This window comes from Bombina bombina, chromosome 1 (assembly GCF_027579735.1).
Source record: "Bombina bombina isolate aBomBom1 chromosome 1, aBomBom1.pri, whole genome shotgun sequence".
Classification (NCBI taxonomy): Eukaryota; Metazoa; Chordata; class Amphibia; order Anura; family Bombinatoridae; genus Bombina; species Bombina bombina.
The window spans coordinates 872365177-872377240 of NC_069499.1; the positions used below are offsets into that span (position 1 = coordinate 872365177).

Sequence of the window (12064 nt, forward strand, 5' to 3'; positions counted from 1 at the left end):
TAGCACTTATATATCTTTTTTTTTTTAATTGCCTAAGCAGAGAACTTTTGTCTTTAAAGTTGTAGTCTCTCAGGTCTTATTCATTTGTTCGGTTCGATTTGGAAATTCGGAAAATTCGGCGATTCTGATCGAACCGAATTCCGAATTAAAATGTTGCCGAATTTTCCGAATCGAACCGAATCTAATCGATTCGTAAATTCGGATGGCCATTGGGATTACACTAGTATTATACAGTATGTTAGGTTAACACCTAATATACAGTATAATACTAGTCTAATACCACCTAACACTTACCAAATTGCCAAATTTCCGAACCGAATCAAACCGAATCCAGCCAAATTTCTTCGAATCCGAATGAATCCGAAACAAATCGATTTGAATTTTCCGAATTCGAATCGATCCGAACTTCGAAAAATTCCGAATCGATCCGAACCGAACCGATTTTTTTCGCCATGCACATGTCTAATATTAACCCAATGATTAGAGGAGATTTTGTGGGGACAGATACATTGTATGGACAATTTTAAAATAAAAGAGAACTGTTTTTATGACTGGCATTGATCTTTCATAGTATTGTCTACATCCAATAAAATGCTACATTAAAAATTTGGGTTTTTCCCTCTAGAACAAGTTCCTGTTTGATTAAAATGTATTTTTTCCCCATAAATCTCACAAAGAATGACTTGATACAGATTTAATAAAAAGGAGATGGTGTTTTATTTATGTCATGTATGCAATGTAAACTATTTAGTTGGCAGCAAGGGTCTGGTCCACCCAAGAACGGAGGACAGTAACACGGGCATAGACAGCTGGGGTAGATGTAGAGCAGGTGCTACTTCCCCAGGAGACAATGCCAACTAGAGTCCAAGCACCATTGTCCTGGCACACAAGGGGTCCACCAGAGTCACCCTGTAGGGGAAGAGATCAAATGAGAAAATTCAAAATTGATCCAATTTATATTATTACTTTCACATGACAGATAGACAGATAGATAGATAGATAAATAGATATTGTAGGGATGGGCAAATATTTTGCAACATTAAAAAAACTAAACAAATTTGGACTCATTTGTTCGTTCGTTTAGAGTTTCGTATGTTTGAATAACATTCTAACATTTGTTTAATGTAATAGTATTTCTAATGCTATCTTTAAATATAATATTCCATTAGAAATTTTCTAATATTATGCAACATTTGAATTAGAAAAATTTGTATATATATATATTTAATAACAATTCTAATGCTCTCTTTAAATGTAATATTCAAATTTAGTATTCGAAATAGAAAAATTAGAATCAATATATTTGTATCTATTATGTATCAATTTACTAAATTCACCACCACATGAACTATTGGACACCTAAATAGTATTTTTTAGCTCAAATCTTACATTCGTATTTTCAAATGTGGATATTTGATCTAATTTTGAACATTCGAAAATGGAAGTAACATTCCAAAAACAGATACAACATTCGATTACCAAATTTTAAAGGATTTTTGTTCTTATCAACATATGATTCTCCAAAACGAATATCCACATGAATATTCATTCTTCCAAGCAATTGGCTCTTTAACCACATTCACCCATACCTAATAGATAGATCATTGGTATATAGATAGACAGACAGACAGACAGACAGACAGACAGACAGACAGAGAGATAGATAGATGGATAGATACATTGATGATAGACAGATAGATATTGTATCTATCATCATCTAGTTATCCATCAGACATTAATGTCTGTTTCTAACTGGTTTTCTGTAGTATTTTCATGAGCCATAAGAAATCAGGTAAACCAGAGCTAGGATTGCACTCCATGTCTTCGATTCCAAATGAAATTTAAAGATGTAAATCTAAAGATGTGTAATAAGCTAGTGAAGCAGAAAGACAATTTATTGTAATAGATACAAACCATGCAGGATGAGGCACCAGCAGCACCAGCGCAGATCATAACATCAGTGATATTGTTGCCCCAATAGGTCTTGCACTGAGTGTTGGTCAGCAGGGGCAGAGCGGTCTGCTGCAGAATGTTAGGGGTTGTGAAGGCTGTATGGACAGAGATGGGCCAGCGTTACTATAACACTCAGCTTTAAACACACATTTTCCTACACTGGTCATAAAGTTAATCAGAACCACTACCAGGTCAGGCCTTGGACCTACGAACATTTGTCTAAGCCCAAGAGCCCAGCTTTTCCTAGCATGAACACCTGCTTGGTCATGTGGTTTGTATATGTTAATGATAAATGTGCTCATGTTGTTTAATATGGCATTAAATGCCACACATAAACATGTATGTATCTCATATGTAGCAGTCTGTGGCTCTACAGTATGTGTATGTAAATGAGGTGTCTACCTAGCAGTGCTCTCTCACCATTGTATCTGGTCTTTCCCCATCCACTGGTCACGCAGAAACGTCCACCAGCGTAATCTTCTCCAATGTTGGCCAGGCAAACTGGGGACACAGTGTTACCAAAAACAGCAGGGGTAGCGAGTTTAACAAGGGAGATATCGTTGGTGATTGTGTTGGAGTTCCATTGGGGGTGAGTAAAGACCTGTAAGAAGAAAATTATTAAATTAAAAAGAGAAAATTTAAGATGCATTAAGAGAAAGTTACATGTCGCCCTGTGATTCTTTTCTCTGTCATTTTGTAAAGTAACCCTGCACTGCGCAGTGTTTAATTTATTATTGTATTTTATATTGTACCATTGTATTTTATGTTGGCTCTAACTGCCATTTCATAATAAAAATCATTTGTGCTATTATAAATTCCAGTACTTGATTATATGTTTTTCCCCATGAATTTTGGTCGACATCTCTGTTCTTGGGAACCATGCATGTACATGGGGTCTATAGTCAAATACAGTGTCACTGCACAAAACAGCTGTGTGTCTATTTAAAGATGCTGAAATGCAGATCTACTTTTAGTCCATTCTATAATATAAAAGGCCAAGTGTGTTTGTCCGAAGCTGTCATGCACAGTAGAGACAGCACAAGGACAAACACACCTGGCCTTTGAGTCCTACTCCCTATCTGAGCTGCGGCAGAAGTGGGCGTGACCGGGCAGGCGTGGGGGCGTGGCCAGCATGAAGGGGTGTGGCCAGACGTGAATGGACGTGAAGGGGCGTGGCCGGGCATGAAGGGGGCGTGGACAGACACGGTCGCGAGATAGAGAGGGGAGAGAGATAGAGAGGGGAGAGAGATAGAGAGGCGGGAGAGATAGAGAGAGAGAGGAAAGGGGGAGAGAGAGAGAAGAGTGGAGAGAGAGGGGGAGAGAGAGCGAGGAGAGGGGGGAGAGAGAGGAGAGAGGGGGGGAGAGAGAGGAGAGGGGGGAAGAGAGAGAGGAGGGGGGAGGGAGAGAGGAGGGGAGAGAGAGAGGAGAGGGGGGAGAGAGAGAGGAGAGGGGTGGAGAGAGAGAGGAGAGGGGGGAGAGAGAGGAGAGGGGAGAGAGAGAGGAGAGGGGGGAGAGAGGAGAGGAGGAAGAGAGAGAGGAGGGGGGAGAGAGAGAGGAGGGGGGAGAGAGAGAGGAGAGGGGGGAGAGAGAGAGGAGGGGGGGAGAGAGAGAGGAGGGGGAGAGAGAGAGGAGAGGGGTGGAGAGAGAGAGGAGAGGGGTGGAGAGAGAGAGGAGAGGGGGAGAGAGAGGAAAGGAGAGGGGGGAGAGAGGAGAGGGGGGAGAGAGAGAGGAGAGGGGGGGAGAGAGGGAGGAGGGGGGAGAGAGGGAGGAGGGGGGAGAGAGAGAGGAGGGGGGAGAGAGAGAGGAGGGGTGGAGAGAGAGAGGAGAGAGAGAGAGGAGAGGGGGAGAGAGAGAAGAGGGGAGAGAGAGAGGAGAGGGGGGGAGAGAGGAGAGGGGGGGGAGAGGAGAGGGGGGGAGAGAGAGAGGAGAGGGGGAGAGAGAGGAGGGAGAGAGAGGAGAGGGGGAGGGGAGAGAGAGGGGAGAGGGGGAGGAGAGGATAGAGAGGGGAGAGGGGGAGGAGGGGAGAGAGATGGGAGAGGGGGAGGAGGGGAGAGAGAGAGGAGAGGGGAGAGAGAGAGAGAGAGAGAGAGAGAGAGAGAGAGAGGAGGGGAGGGGAGAGAGAGGGGGGAGAGAGAGGGGAGAGGGGGGGGAGAGAGAGAGAGGAGAGGGGGGAGAGAGAGAGGTGAGGGGGGGAGAGAGAGAGGAGAGGGGGAGAGAGAGGAGAGGGGGAGAGAGAGAGGAGAGGGGGGAGAGAGAGAGGAAAGGGTGGAGAGAGAGGAGAGGGGGGAGAGAGAGAAGAGAAGGGAGGGGAGGGAGAGAAAGGAGAGGGGTGCGAGAGAGGAGAGGGGGGATAGAGAGAGGAGAGGGGGGAGAGAGAGGAGAGGGGGTAGAGAGAGAAGAAGGGGGATAGAGAGAGGAGAGTGGGGAAAGAGAGAGGGGGGGAGATAGAGGGGGAGGGAGAGAGAGAGAGAGAGGGGGGAGAGAGAGAGGGAGGGAGAGAGAGCTCAAAAAAGAGGGGGAGTGAGAGCGCAAAAGAGATGGGGGAGAGAAAGAGCTCAAAAGAGAGGGGGAGAGAGAGCGCACAAGAGATGGGGGGAGAGAGAGAGCAAAAGAGAGGGGGGAGAGAGCGCAAAAAAGAGAGGGGGAGAAAGAGAGCTCAAAAGAGAGGGGGGGGGAGAGAAGGGGGTAGAGAGCACAAAAGAGATGGGGAGAGAGCATAAAAGAGATGGGGGAGAGAGAGAGAGCAAAAGAGATGGGGGAGAGAGAGAGCGCAAAAATGAGGGGGGAGAGAGAGAGCTCAAAAGAGAGGGGGGAGAGAGATCTCAAAAGAGAGGGGGAGAGAGAGAGCAAAAGAGAGGGGGGAGAGAGAGAGCAAAAGAGAGGGGGAGGGAGAGAGCGCAAGGGGTGGGACCGCTGTACCGCAAGAAATGGCCCGTGTGAACAGGCGTTAGGACTAGTAAGATATAATATAGAATAATATAGATTAATAAAATCACTTATCACCCTCATGATCACCTGGAGTCAGTATGAGGACAAGAGCATCAACCCAAACTATAGACCCTATAATAAAGTAAAGGATCTAAAGCTCTTTATTACCATATGTAATATTAAAAGGAAAACAGAAGCAAAATAAAAAATAAAAGGATTGGATAGAACATGAAATTTAAAAAAAGTTTATTCTATGATCAATTTTGCTTAGTTCTCTTTATCATTTGTTAAAGAGTAATTCTAGGTGAGCTCAGGAGTGTGCATGTGTCTTAGCCTTCTGGTAGCAGTTTTCAACAATGTTTATAGTAATGTTATACATTGTTACAAACACTGCTGTCATATAGTGCACACTCCTAAGCTCCTATCAGCCTATAAAGCTCATTTGGTGACAGAAGTAAACAGAAAAGATTTTTTTTTAAATTGCATGCTCTATAGGAATCATCAACATTTATTTTTACTTTACAATCCCTTTAAGTGATATATTTAGTATTCTAATACTTTTTATATTTTAATACCATATTTAAATATATCGAGCACAAGGATGGCCACAAAGCTAACTCTTAGGGTGCATGTGGCACAGGTGGAAACCTCATTCTCTACAATCTATTTCTAGCTATGTTTTGTAAGACCCACCCCCTTTTTAACCATATTAAATAATAGCTTACCTTTGATACAGCCAGAGACTGGATGGCTTCAGCGCTTGAGCCTCTGTCATGTTCTCCCAAAACTACCTTGTCAGTTGACCTGTTGGAGTGGCACAAGACGTGAGAGGGCACCATGACAGCATAGTGTTCTTTATTATTGTCCAATTATTAGACACCTTTTAATAAGCATTCTCTTTCTAATGGAAAGTTATATTGATAAAAAAAAAGCTTGAAGCATCCTGTTTCGCGCGTGCACACATACACACACACACACACACACATAACCATACATGTACACACACACACATACCCACACGCATAACCATACATGTACACACACACACATACAAACTCACACACATACACACACGCATAAACATACATGTACACACACACACACATACAAACTCACACACATACACACGCATAAACATACATGTACACACACACACATACAAACTCACACACATACACACGCATAAACATACATGTACACACACACATACAAACTCACACACATACACACGCATAAACATACATGTACACACACACACATACAAACTCACACACATAGACATACGCATAAACATACATGTACACACACACACATACAAACTCACACACATACACACACGCATAAACATACATGTACACACACACACATACAAACTCACACACATACACATACGCATAAACATACATGTACACACACACACATACAAACTCACACACATACACACACACATACACACACACGCATAAACATACATGTACACACACACACACACACAAACTCACACACATACACACACGCATAAACATACATGTACACACACACATACAAACTCACACACATACACATACGCATAAACATACATGTACACACACACACATACACACACGCATAAACATACATGTACACACACACACACATACATACACACACACATAAACATACATGTACACACACACACATACAAACTCACACACATACACACACATAAACATACATGTACACACACGCATAAACATACATGTACACCCACACACATACATACACACACACATAAACATACATGTACACACACACACACACATACAAACTCACACACATACACACACGCATAAACATACATGTACACACACACACACACACATACAAACTCACACACATACACACACACACACACAACTGCATTGTATCCTTAGATGTGATAACTAATTCACAATTAACTATTGCTGAAACTTACAGAACACCACAGTGAGCAGCAGTCACTACCCATCCGCTGTTAATGAGAGAGCCACCGCAGTAGTGCCACCCGGTTCTGTCCTGTAAGACATCACACACCATATAATTTTCAGTTGTATGGTGGCAAAACTCTAAAATTACTTTGTCATTAAGCTGTTTAGTTTCTATTAGAAAAAAATAAAACAGTGTATCTTAGAATAACACTTCCCCTAGAACATGTATTGATAAATCTTAATACTTCAACATTCAATAATGGAATCATGACTGCACTCACAGACTTTAAGAGGGGTTATAAGCATAATCACCCTTTTAAGCAACCATCTTTAAAATTATGTGCAACTCGTGTGTACAAGAAACTCCTGTGACACACGTTGATACTGATATCACAAGAGCTGACTGCAACAGTGGGACTCTAGGCAGGGCCCTCTACCCATTTGATCCCTATAATTGCTACCTTGTATACTGCCTATCTTTACAGCACTGCGGAATCTGTTGGCGCTCTACAAATACCCGATCATAATAATAATAATAATAATATTATGTTTTGTTTGTCCCTTCTGTAAATATATTTGTTGACTCTCATGCCATATCCCTTTGATAATGTCACAGGCATCAGTCAAACGTATATACATATATGCTTAATTGATAGGTAGATCATATTTTAAAACAAACCATCTTAGTACCACCACCCCCCATATAACAGGCAAGGAGATTTCCTCCTTAAATTTTGGTTGCTTAATACTGAAATATCAGATTTTACATTTAAGTCCAGATGTTTTGAGTTTATGGTGGATCTCAATCAATCGTCAGCCTCTTAAATTAAAGTTGTGTCTGTTCTTATTCTCATTAGGGGTCTCATTTTAATATATGCCATGTGATCACTATCAAAACAGGGATTCACTGATAATTACAAATTAAAAAGGACATTTATTATTACCTGCAGGGAGACTTGCCAAGGCCAGGAACCTGGGACGGCTGCCTCACCATTCACAATCCTGGCATATCCACTCACCACAGGAGCAATTCTGGGAACACCACAGCCTGGAAGAACACATGTAAAAATATAGTTAGGCATATACCTGTAGTTATTTCCGTGAATCATTATTATTGCTCCCATACATGATGACATTAAACTTGTCATAATTGCAGCCTCAAAGAAACCTCCCTTAACTTCTCCATTTAATGCTAACATAAATATAGTAATAGAATATTAACAACGATGGGTTGAACCATAGGCTGAGAGGTGTCTAACATGTGTATATTACATGGACATTTTAATGTATTTACTAATAAACAGTAGTAAACTAATTCCTCTTCTGCAGTTGACTCTTTATGATTTATTCTTCTAAATGTAACAGGGAAACTAGACACTTAGATATGGCTCATTGTGTATAGAGAGCTATAGCTTCATGTCACTGACAAAATACAAACTGTCAGCTAGATTACGAGTTTTGCATTATGGCTCATAACGCTGTTTTTTCACTACCGCTGGTATTACGAGTCTTGTAGGTATAGCTGTACCGCACACCTTTTTGGCCGTAACGCAACGTAACCGCACCATTCAAAAAGTCCTTTTTTTAATGGGACTTCCATAGCGCCGGTATTACGAGTTTTGCCTGGGAGGCCAAAAAGTGAGCGGTACACTCTAAACCGACAAGATTAGTACCACCATCTAAAGTCAGAAGTTATGAATTTTACGCTACAAAGCTGTAGCATAAAACTCAAGTGTTAAAAAGTACACTAACACCCATAAACTACCTATTAACCAATAAACCGATGCCCTCCCACATCGCAAACACTAAAATAAAATTATTAACCCCTAAACCGCCGCACTCCAGCATCGCAAAGACTAGTTAAATATTATTAAACCCTAATCTGCCGCCCCCAACGTCGCCTCCGCCACTATACTAAAGTGATAGGGCTATTAGATTAGGTGTAATTAGTTTAAATATTTTATAATTTCTTTTTTATTTTGTGTAATTTAGTGTTTGTTTTTTTTGTAATTTAGTTAATTGTATTTAATTAAAGTAATTTATTTAATTTTAGTGTAATGTTAGGTGTTAGTGTAACTCAGGTTAGGATTTATTTTACAGGTAAATTTGTATTTATTTTAGCTAGGTAGTTAGTAAATAGTTAATAACTATTTAGTAACTATTTTACCTAGTTAAAATAAATACAAACTTGCCTGTAAAATAAAAATCAACCATAAGCTAGCTACAATGTAACTATTAGTTATATTGTAGCTAGTTTAGGGTTTATTTTACAGGTATTTAGTTTTAAATAGGAATTATTTAGGTAATGATATTAAGTTTTATTTCGATTTTTTTTAATTATATTAAAGGTAGGGGTGTTAGAGTTAGGGTTAGACTTAGGGTTAGGTTTAGGGGTTAATATATTTATTTAGTGTTAGTGATGTGGGAGGCCAGAGGTTTAGGGGTAAATAGCTTTAGTATAGTGGCTGCGGCGACATTGGGGGTGGCAGATTAGGGATTAATACATTTGTGTATTTGGCGGCGACATTGGGGGCGGAAGATTAGGAGTTAATAAGTGTAGGTAGGTGTCGGCGATGGGGGCAGCAGATTATGGGGTTAATAAGTGTAATGTAGGTGTCAGCGATGTCAGGGGCGGCAGATTAGGAGTGTTTAGTCTCAGGGTTTATGTTAGGGTGTTAGGTGTAAACATACATTTTGTTTCCCCATAGACATCAATGGGGCTGCGTTACGGAGCTTTACGCTACTTTATTGCAGGTGTTATTTTTTTTTTAGCCGGCTCTCCCCATTGATGTCTATGGCTCAAAGCAGCGCTGGTATTTGTGTGCGGTATGGAGCTCAACGCAGCCATAACGCCGGGTTTTTGCAAACCTGTAATAGCAGGGCTATAAAAAGTGAGCGGTGGCAATAACTTGCAAGTTATTACCGAGCCACTCATAACGCAAAACTCGTAATCTAGCTGTGTGTTTGGTTGCATTTCTTGTCCCCATGACAAATTGTTTGCATTTTGGGACTGGATATCATTGTGAATGTAGAGTAGTAGAGGTTCTACCCTAAGTATGCACCATCTTATTTAATAAACTTCACATCAATGCCTGTAACCAGGAATAAGTATAACATTTTTTGTTATTTTGTTGACTGTGTTGATATCGTAGAAATTGCAGATGCATGTGGGGTATGATATTAATAAAAAATATTTCCCAATGTGTAAAATAATATATGTAAACTTACCATAGGCTGCACTGAACAAGGCAAGGCAGGAAACAAGCCAAAGGAAAGCCATGGTTGAGTTGGATAAGGTAGTGTGATGTGGGTGCCCTTATATACCATTCAGGTGGGAAACCAAGTGGCAGATAATGTAGTTTTTGTCTGTGATTGGACATGAAGTGCCTGTTCAAGGAGAACAAACAGACAACTCCCTCCGCATGAATTTCCAATGAGGTTAACATCCAGATTGTGATATATATATATCACAGGGCCACATTTCATGAAATGTAATACAAAAATTATCTCTGGGAAAATATACAGCTGGTACTGGATATAATACACAAACATATATAATATGAATATCAATTATATTATTTATGGTACTTTGAATACATAGCACAAAAAGATTATGTTTTATTAGCACACACTTTTGACAGTTGCAGGTGTAGAGGTTCTAAATATAACTGTGAAAAAAATAAGAGAAACTATGTGAAAATAATCCCGTGCACAAATAATAATTAAATATAAAAAATAAAAAACAATGTGGAAATTGTAATTCTCAACACTTAGGGCTAGATTACGAGTGGAACGCAAATTAGCGATCCCGCAAATGCTTTATCTGCGCTCAACTGTTTTTTCCATTGCGCACCCAATTGTGCACAAATTTCAGGTCGCATTCTCGCACAGAAAAAAAGACTTTGCAAAGTTGTGAACGCAGACTAGTATTCTCCGATAGACTTTAATGGAACCTCGTTTTGGAGGAAAAAAAAAAATTAACAGCAAACACGAGCGCAGGATTGCAATGAGATATATCTATGTATTTCTACACATATGTATATCTGTATGTATATGTGTCTGTAAAAACATATATACACACACATATAAAAACACATATATATATATATATATATATATATATGTATAGAAAAAACTTGCATATATATTTATATACATACATATATTTCTTTCATGTAATTGGCAAAAGTCCATGAGCTAGCGACATATGGGATATACAATCCTACCAGGAGGGGCAAAGTTTCCCAAACCTCAAAATGCCTATAAATACACCCCTCACCACACCCACAATTCAGTTTTACAAACTTTGCCTCCTATGGAGGTGGTGAAGTAAGTTTGTGCTAAGATTTCTACGTTGATATGCGCTTCTCAGCATTGTTGAAGCCCGATTCCTCTCAGAGTACAGCGAATGTCAGAGGGACGTGAAGGGAGTATCACCTATTGAATACGATGATTTCCCTAACGGGGGTCTTTTTTATGGGTTCTCTGTTATCGGTCGTAGAGATTCATCTCCTACCTCCCTTTTTCAGATCGACGAAATACTCTCAATTTACCATTACCTCTACTAAAGAACTGTTTTAGTACTGGTTTGGCTATCTGCTATATGTGGATGGGTGTCTTTTTGGTAAGTATGTTTTTATTACTTAAGACACTCTCAGCTATGGTTTGGCACTTTATGCAAATTATATAAAGTTCTAAATATATGTATTGTACTTATATTTGCCATGAGTCAGGTTCATGTATTTCCTTCTGCAGACCGTCAGTTTCATATTTGGGAATATAAACACTTAAGAAATTTGTTTCTTACCTGGGGTTAGTCTTTTTCAATTTTGACTACTTTTGCATTTGCGGGTATTAGGCCCGCGGGTGCGTCAAATGTTAGACTTTATTGTGTCATTTTTGGCGCGAACTTTTTTGGCGTGGGAAATTACGTTTTTTGATGCAACTTCGTCTTTTCCGGCGTCATACGTGACGTCGAGACCTTTCACACGGCGTCATTAGTGACGCAAGTGTGTCATTTCCGGTCATTTTTGGCACCAAAAAAGTTTACGTTACGTTGTGCGTCATACTTGGTGCCAGTTTTTTTTCATTATTTCAATACCCCATTCATGTTTGCCTCCTGCTTTCTTCTCTATCAAGAGGCCTATGCTTTTGCATTTTTTCCCATTCCTGAAACTGTCATTTAAGGAAATAGATCATTTTGCTTTACATGTTGTTTTTTCTTTTACATTGAGCAA

The 12064-nt window shown here is 40.3% G+C and overlaps 1 protein-coding gene across 1 annotated transcript; it reads right to left on the bottom strand.

Annotated features, from left to right (window-relative positions):
* Positions 1-693: 693 nt before the first annotated feature.
* Positions 694-10107, bottom strand: LOC128640289 (chymotrypsinogen A-like). The gene is made up of 7 exons (XM_053692773.1): positions 10056-10107; positions 7772-7875; positions 6836-6915; positions 5607-5685; positions 2374-2554; positions 1915-2048; positions 694-909 (listed from the first exon to the last, which is right to left on the bottom strand). The coding sequence occupies exons 1-7, from the start codon at positions 10105-10107 to the stop codon at positions 748-750; spliced, it is 792 nt and encodes a 263-aa protein (XP_053548748.1). The 3' UTR covers positions 694-747.
* Between the last annotated feature and the right edge of the window lie 1957 nt (positions 10108-12064).

What these genes read in the sequence shown, in the direction of transcription:
- LOC128640289 (XM_053692773.1), bottom strand. Translation starts at nt 10,107, where the DNA reads ATGGCTTTCCTTTGGCTTGTTTCCTGCCTTGCCTTGTTCAGTGCAGCC. An exon ending in CTTGTTCAGTGCAGCCTATG is followed by an intron (nt 7,876 to 10,055) that starts GTAAGTTTACAT and finishes GTGTTCTTCCAG; the next exon opens with GCTGTGGTGTTCCCAGAATT. An exon ending in CTTGGCAAGTCTCCCTGCAG is followed by an intron (nt 6,916 to 7,771) that starts GTAATAATAAAT and finishes GATGTCTTACAG; the next exon opens with GACAGAACCGGGTGGCACTA.